The sequence below is a fragment of the Branchiostoma belcheri genome, unplaced genomic scaffold, assembly GCF_001625305.1.
Source record: "Branchiostoma belcheri isolate BF01 breed outbred unplaced genomic scaffold, Haploidv18h27 scaffold271, whole genome shotgun sequence".
NCBI lineage: Eukaryota > Metazoa > Chordata > Leptocardii > Amphioxiformes > Branchiostomatidae > Branchiostoma > Branchiostoma belcheri.
Window position 1 is genome coordinate 211,890 of NW_017803878.1, and position 8,617 is coordinate 220,506.

General features: G+C 37.2%; 2 protein-coding genes across 2 annotated transcripts; both read right to left on the reverse strand.

Moving 5' to 3' along the window:
- Nucleotides 1–3,484: 3,484 nt before the first annotated feature.
- LOC109472392 lies at nucleotides 3,485–4,983 on the reverse strand. The gene is made up of 3 exons (XM_019772162.1): nucleotides 4,852–4,983; nucleotides 4,350–4,477; nucleotides 3,485–3,652 (listed from the first exon to the last, which is right to left on the reverse strand). Exons 1-3 carry the CDS (start codon nucleotides 4,931–4,933, stop codon nucleotides 3,485–3,487), a joined length of 378 nt encoding a protein of 125 aa, XP_019627721.1. The 5' UTR covers nucleotides 4,934–4,983.
- Nucleotides 4,984–6,228: 1,245 nt separating this feature from the next.
- Nucleotides 6,229–7,919, reverse strand: LOC109472395. The gene is made up of 3 exons (XM_019772165.1): nucleotides 7,791–7,919; nucleotides 7,287–7,414; nucleotides 6,229–7,013 (listed from the first exon to the last, which is right to left on the reverse strand). Exons 1-3 carry the CDS (start codon nucleotides 7,870–7,872, stop codon nucleotides 6,864–6,866), a joined length of 360 nt encoding a protein of 119 aa, XP_019627724.1. The 5' UTR covers nucleotides 7,873–7,919; the 3' UTR covers nucleotides 6,229–6,863.
- Between the last annotated feature and the right edge of the window lie 698 nt (nucleotides 7,920–8,617).

Sequence of the window (8,617 nt, forward strand, 5' to 3'; positions counted from 1 at the left end):
CAGGCAATTTATTAATATCATCTGAATTGAAATGCACATATGACAATAAGGTATTAAAAAGCCTTAGCAGGTAAAATATAGGACTCTAGTTATTAATTAGCATATTTGTTAATTGCAATTGGATATTAAAAGTTATTTAAAGCTGCAGTTACATTTATACACCTTGTTCAAGTAAGCCAGGTACATCATTGAGTTGCATTACTAACAGCCAATGTATGTGGCTATCATTAACAATGTATACATTTCATTACATCTGACTCATTAGCATATTGCTAATTAGCATATCTTTAATATGTTAATATAATTCAATAATAAGTTGATATATATATACATTTTCCTGTTGTAATGGGATATACTTAGGTCAACATGCAAGCAGGTTAACACTTGAAATGTATGTTAGGAACAGATACATTGGATGTAGACAGTATAATACAAATCATACAAAAATTGGAAAATATTCGAGAATAATTAAGCTCATTTGCATATTTTGCAATTAGGGAAGACATTGCAGAAAAATTCATATTCTTTAATGTGAATTTAACCGGAATGTAGGATTCAGAAAGTTGCCACTGCAAGCCCCTTCTACAATTTGTAGCATACTTAGAAAAGCAGCTCACTCATTGGTTGAATGACACTATTGTGCATGAGTAATTAGTTCGGGCTAATGTGCATAAGGTAATTAGCATATTGTTGATTGAAATAATTGTTAATTAAGAATATGAATATTACAGTTTGTTCAAATGTCAACAGGTTACTTTGACATTTTATTAGACATTATACAAAGAAAAGTGACATGTATCCTGATATGTATATCATATGTTGGTAATTAGGCTTATTTGCATATTTTGGTATTAATCATCCTCAATAATATGCTTTATTTACTTCTAAAGGGAATTTAGGACCACAAATGCCTTTCTAGTATAGAGTTCTGTTCACAATTTGTAGCTTTTGTCACAATTTGTAGGAATCTCGTTACCCATAAAAATGATGTAATTATGGCTAGATGTAATAATTAGCCTAATTAGCAAAAATGTGTAAACTTTCGTATGTAAAAAGATGAAATTAAAGACCTTTGTGGCAAATTGTTTGATCCTAATATGCTGAAAATTTGAAGATTGTAGCATGAAAAGTTTAAGAGTTACAATAAAATGTATGTCAAATATTGTTGATTTATGGTCTCATTTGGTGCCATGACTAATTAGCTTATTCCCATAGGACCAATAGTTAAGCATCTTCCAATGAAAACGTCAAAATCGTAAACTTTAAAAAATTCTAAAAAATCTCAACTTTGTCCAATTCTTATGCGAAAGGAAGCATTCTGACCGGAAAAATCTACTCTATAACATGGAATTATTTTTAATAATACTTGGCGCCCCCCTATTTTTAGTGTGACATCCTTACTGTCAGACATTAAAGAGTTCTGTTTGGTTTTCAACTCTAGACAAACGTGTGAACCTGTGACCTCGTGTTGTGTAGTCATCGTGGTGTTATGTTACACATCGTTTGGCAATGGTTCATAGCCCCTCAGGCAGGTGGTATTAAATACGTAACTTGTTAGGTTAGGTTGAAGTGGGTCAATCCGACCCCCTCCCCCCCGTCCACCTTGATTCTGAAATCTTAGTGCAATATGTACAGATTTGTTTATATGCATTTATGATCTGTTATGAGTTAACTTTGTTCACCATTATTGTATGTAGCCTACCTTTATTTCTGCTCATATTTTGTTTGGATTTTGTTATCTGTACCTTTAATTCTCTTTTGTTTGTGTATTACTTATATTCAAACGGTGTCGTATAAGCTCACACGGGCTGGGCGCGGGAAAGCGCACGACACGAAAATAAAGCTTCATTCATTCATTCATTCATTCATTCATTCATTCATTCATTCATTCATTCATTCATTCATTCATTCATTCATTCATTCATTCATTCATTCATTCATTCATTCATTCATTCATTCATTCATTCATTCAGCTACCCATGGAACGACTCACTAAGGGTTATAAAAGGGCCAGATGCTTAGTATGAGTTACATTTGTTACTTTCGGAGTGGCATAGCGAGAAGGGGCCCTTGTTATTATGAGGAGGGCTGGAAAATAACCGAAAGCATTGGAGTTGAGATCTGGTGTGTCCAACTGATTCTTGGTCTCCTAAGCACATTATAACAAAGTAACGTTACCTTCCCTAACCTAAGAGCTATCTACCATACAAATTCGTGACCCTAGCATATCCAGACCATGAGATATGAAAACCGGAAGTTCTGCTGCAGTACCAATACAAGCCATCAGGGGGCCCAAAATCTAATCATTTGTACATCTCATCAAGACCTACCCACCTACCAAGTTTCATGACAATGTATATCAAGCTTCTTGAGTTGTTCACAGACAAAGAAACAGACAGACGGACAAACGCTACTGAAAACATAACCTTCTTGGCGAAGGTAAAAAGATTCTTAACAGCACTGATGGTGTAAAAGAACAGTTCAGGAGCCCTGCACTTATGGTTTGACTTGCAAGGCGGCGCTGCATCGTAACCTCATAGGAATAAGCCTACTAGTATGCAAGGACGCATATGCAAAACTACACCAGATTAATAGTTCGTTAACTTTATATCATCAATGAGCAAAATAGAAAAAAAAAACAATATCAATTCATAACATTTGAAGGAAAATTTTTATTGTAACTTTATTTCATAAAAATTATAGCAGGTGCAATGTATAACAACTTGTGCATATTGGAAGTTGAACTATTGGTAGATAACAATTTCAAGATACTCTTTATAGCTAGTTTTTATTGAATTAAATAACAATGAAGACACTACAATCACGGTACTTCTCTGATAACTCGTAAACAAAATGCCCATTACTGCATGTTGGATTTAGGAATGTATAAAATTGTCTGTATCTTGCAGCGACTTGTATATGAATTGGCCTACATAATTAGATATACAATCTTTATCAACACAACCAAACATTTTGCTACTTTCCTAGGGTCTATTACAGCTAATCACACAAAAATACCAGCACATATATAAAACATATTTAAAGGCAGTTCAAACAAGTCGCCGCATGTATCATTGAAAGCAAGAAGATAAAATCAAGCCTATTCTGTTAAGTGATATTTAGGTAAATTATCTCTTCAGAGCTCTGGGGAGAAAGGACAGTTCGTGTTTCTTTGATTTACTTTGTGATGTCACAAGCCTTCTGTTACGTCTGTGATTATAGCGGCTACAGTCAGGGTGAGTTATAAAACTGTTCAGAGGGTTGACTTTGTCGGACAAAAATTGATGGAAACCGAGTCAGAAGTAGCAATTAGTTTAAAGTTTCAAGTGGTAAAGAAATGCAATAGAAACTACTGCCTTGTAAACTTATCATATGTAACTTCTTCAACATTGCTATAATAGGGATTTATATGCAAGTTCGGTTGGAGAAGATTATTAATGAATATAGAGACCACAAAGAGTATGGTATAAGACGACCATGGTTGTTACTTTTGTGATTTTCCTGGGGAACTCTTCCACTGTACCCCTTCCGGCTCACCACGAACTTCAGGAAAATCGACGTCTAAACTCTCGTGGATGTTGTTCGGATCTCTGTTAACCATGTCGAGTTCTTCAGCCCCACGAGCAGATCTAGATTCAACCTCCGGTTCCGCCTTTATTTAAAGATAACAAACAAACAAACAAACAACAAATAAACAAACAAATAAAACAAGAGTTCTGAGAACTCATACCTCCATGAAATATGGACTTTCTTTGTAATACTTCATTTCAACGTCCTATTTAATTATGAAAATAACCTTTACATTAACATTATGTATAATGGTGTTAACATTTCAGTAACTTACACATGTCACGAGGTATAAAATTCCCATCATTTACCAATAAGGAGTCACATAATTTTCACATATATTATGCAAATTAGGTCATCATTTGCATAATTGGTATCTGTTGATGTTCCGCCTGCCACAGATTAAATAGATAACATATATAAATTAAAGTACTATTTTATAAAACACCGTCATTAGAATAGAATTTCCTCCAAATAAACAAATAAAAAGTACAACCGTCGGTCATATACATGTACCCGTACCCGCCCCCCTCACCTCTACACACATTTTTACACCGGAAGCGTAAAAACACCCTACGTTGAAGATAAAATATTTAAAAAACATTCAATTCGTATAGCTTATTATGTAGACATTAAACTCAACATGTCGATTTATCCATGCAGGTAAGTTCCTTTTTTATACGTTTTTGTTTGGAAGTGTCGTTGTTGACAACCTCACGCTAATGCTATTGTGTCAATGAAGAATTCCATATAACGTCTCATGGAAGCAATGTAAGACTTACACGTTCTTTACGCACGCGGCAGCAGATCCTCTCATCGCCACCTCCACACTCCACATTGAGTTTAGCAGTTTTACAGATGCTGGTCGTACACCTACCGCCTGCATATTTACAGCGAATGTCCTCTGGATCTAGGGAGAAATAGATATTGACATATGGTATGAAGGAAAAAGAAATTAAGGAGCAAATAGGTCTTTACTGAAGCCACCGTAATACTTTCAAGAAAAGTTATTTGCTGAGTCATGGTCTTCGAAAATTACATTTTCCTCGAAAATTACTAGTCGGTTAACAATCCAAAGTCACTTATGCCGTAGGTCGTGTAAGGAGGCTGGCAGAACAAAACGGCGCCATTTAGAATCAAATAATAGGTTTCAGAGAACAAAACAGCTGAATACCCACCTCCCTCAAAACACATACACACACAAGGTTTGCAAATTTTCTGACGAATGTGGCCGCATTCTATCACGAGCAAAGCAACGCAGGTCAAGTTAAAGTTGAAGCTTACAGGAAGGACGACCAGCCCGAGGCTTGGCGACGACCAGCCCGAGTACAGCTAAGATCAGGACGAGACGCATGTTTCCCTGCATGAGTTGACCAGCGAAATAAAGGAAGTATAGCCTCCGGACTGGACTGCTGTAAACCCTTTACCGTTAAGGCCACGGCAAGTAAATTTTATGGATGACATCCCTCGCAGACTCCAAATCTAATGGGAGCGGGCAAAAAAAAAAGACGGGCCGAAAAAATTAACAAGATTTCTACATTTGAAAACTTTGACTCGATCATTATACAGATGGTTTTGATTCAGTAGGAACATCACATATACACAACCAACATCACATAGCACTGCATCAAAGTAAGAAACAAAACATTAAATCAGGGCCTGTTGTCTCCTTATAGTTATCTGCCTTCCACCTTCCGGCATGGCAACCGACATCTTTGCCCATTTTTGGCATGGTGACCACTGTCAGAAGGCAACAAAAATTATTGTTTTTTTTTCTTCTTCTCAAAGTCAGGCGAAAATTAATGCGCGCGCTGATGTCATCCATAAGAATTACTTGCTGTGGCCAAACCTTATTCATGCTTTCGTTCATGCGAATAGAGCAACTGGTCATTAGACCGTTTAAACCCAACAGAAAATTGTTTACCCAGGAGCTGGCATGTTCTGGCCGTGGCAAAGGGGAGCCAGGTGCTTTTGTGTGGCGATCTGTTCCAAAGGCCGTTTTACTGTGGGGAACGGTTGAATTACTTTGAGTCATCTTCATTTTACACACACCAAGCAGAACGGAACTTGTTGTACTTACAGTGAGCGTAAAGTTGTTTTAAATGACTAAAGTTGACAGGAATGGAAGTCTTTGTTTGCCTGATTTCTTCATAAAAATATTTGAACGTTGCAAGTCAATCTTGTACTGTCCACCGTGTAATTAGAATGTCTTTTTAGGAATGCACCGCAAAAAAATATTTGGAAAATATTTGGACATACAGTTTTAAAATGAGAAGATCAAAATAACCATAATTAATTTGTGGTTTGACTTGCAAGGCAGCGCCGCATTACAACCCTCACACGAATAAGCCTATGCACAGACTTAGACTTGACAGAGGCCTATACAAAACTACATTAGATTAACTTTACATCATCTATGAGAAACGTTAACAAAATGCGGAGTAGGAAGAAAGCAGTTTACAACATTTGAAGGAGAATACCATCCGTAGCTTTAATGCATAGCAATTGTATCAGGTACAATGTATAACAGCTTGTACATATATTGTAATGTAAGTTGAATTATTGCTAATACATGCAGCTAGCAATTTTAAGATTCTAATCTAGTTTTCATAAATAACAGTGGCGACACGGTATTTCTCTGATAACTTGTAAACCAAATGTCCATTACTGTATGTTGCATTTAGGAATGTATAAAGTTCTCTGTATCTTGCAGCGACTTGTATATAAATTGGCCTACATAATTAGATATACAATCTTTATTAACACAACAAACATTTTGCTACTTTCCTAGGGTCTATTACAGCTGATCACACAAAGATGCCAGTACATATATAAAACATATTTAAAGGCAGTACAAACAAGTCGCCGCATGTATCATTGTAAGCAAGAAGATAAAATCAAGCCTATTCTGTTACGTGATATTTAGGTTAATTATCTCTTATTGTAAAGCTTCAGAGTTCTGGGGAGAAAGGACAGTTCGTGTTTCTTTGATTTACTTTGTGATGTCACAAGCCTTCTGTTACGTCTGTGATTATAACGGCTACAGTCAGAGTGAGTTATAAACTGTTCAGAGGGTTGACTTTGTCAGACAAAAATTGAGGGAAACCTAGTCAGAAGTAGCAATTAGTTTGAAGTTTCCAGTGGTAAAGAAATGCAATAGAAACTACTGTCTTGTAAACTTATTATATGTAACTTCTTCAACATTGCTATAATAGCAACTTATATGCAAGTTCGGTTGGAGAAGATTATTAATGAATATAGAGACCACAAAGAGTATGGTTTAAGACGACCATTGTTCACTGTACCCCTTCCGGCTCACCAAGAACTTCATGAAAATCGACATTTAAACTCCCGTGGATGTTGTTCGGATCTCTGTTAACCATGTCGAGATCTTCAGCCCCACGAGCAGATCTAGATGCAACATCCGGTTCCGCCTTTCCTGTAAGCTAAGAAACAAACAACAAATAAACAAACAAATAAAACAAGAGTTCTGAGATTTCATACCTCCATGAAATATGGGCTTTCTTTAAATAAAAAACATTCAATTCGTATAGCTTATTATGTAGACATTAAACTCTACATGTCGATTTATCCATGCAGGTAAGTACTTTTTTTAAACGTTTTTGTTTGGAAGTGTCGTTGTTGATGACCTCACGCTAATGCTATTGTGTCAATGAAGAATTCCATATAACATCTCATGGAAGCGATGTAAGACTTACACGTTCTTTACGCAGGCGGCAGCAGATCCTCTCATCGCCACCTCCACACTCCACATTGAGTTTAGCAGTTTTACAGGTGCTGGTCGTACACCTACCGCCTGCATATTTACAGCGAATGTCCTCTGGATCTAGGGAGAAATAGATATTGACATATGGTATAAAGGAAAAAAGAAATTAAGGAGCAAACAGGTCTTTACAGAAGCCACCGTAATACTTTCAAGAAAAGTTATTTGCTGAGTCATGGTCTTCGAAAATTACATTTTCCTCGAAAATTACTAGTCGGTTGACTATTCAAAGTCGCATATGCCGTAAGTCGTTTAAGGAGGCTGACAGAACGAAACGGCGCCATTTAAAATCAAATAATAGGTTTCAGAGAACAAAACAGCTGAATATCCCCCTCCCCCCCCCACACATACACACACAAGAATTGCAAAAGTTCTGACGAATGTGGCCGCATTCTATCACGAGCAAAACAACGCATGTCAAGTTAAAGTTGAAGCTTACAGGAAGGACGACCAGCCCGAGGCTTGGCGACGACCAGCCCGAGTACAGCTAAGATCAGGACGAGACGCATGTTTCCCTGCATGAGTTGACCAGCGAAATGAAGCAAGTATAGCCTCCGGACTGGACTGCTGTAAGGCCACACCAAATAAATTTTATGGATGACATCCTCCGCAGACTTGAAATCTAATGCTAGCGGGCGAAAAAAGAAAAAGGCGCTTCGAAAAAACAAGGTTCCTACATTTTAAAATTTCGACTTAATTATTGTACAAATGCTTTCGACTCAGTAGGAACATCACATATACACAGCCAGCATCACATATCACTGCATCAAAGTAAGAAACAAAACATTAAATCATAGCCCTTTCTTCTCTCCTCTCTACATAGATAACTGCCATCCAGCTTCCGGCATGGCAACAGACATATTTGCCCATTTTCGGCATGGTTACCACAGTCAGAAGGCAACAAAAGTTCTTGTTTTTTTTTCTTCTCAAAGTCAGGCGAAAATTAATGCGCGCGCTGATGTCATCCATAAGAATTACTTGCTGTGGCCTAACCTTATCCATGCCTTTGTTCATGCGAATAGAGCAACTGGTCATTAGACCGTTTAAACCCAACAGTGAATTGTTTACCCAGGAGCTGGCATGTTCTGACCGTGGCAAAGGGGACAGCCCTGCAGGTGCTTTTGTGTGACGATCTGTTCAAAAGGCCGTTTTACTGTAGGGAACGGTTGAATTACTTTGAGTCATCTCCATTATACACGCACCAAGCAGAACGGGACTTGTTGTACTTACAGCGAGCGTAAAGTTGTTTTAAATTACTGGGGTTGA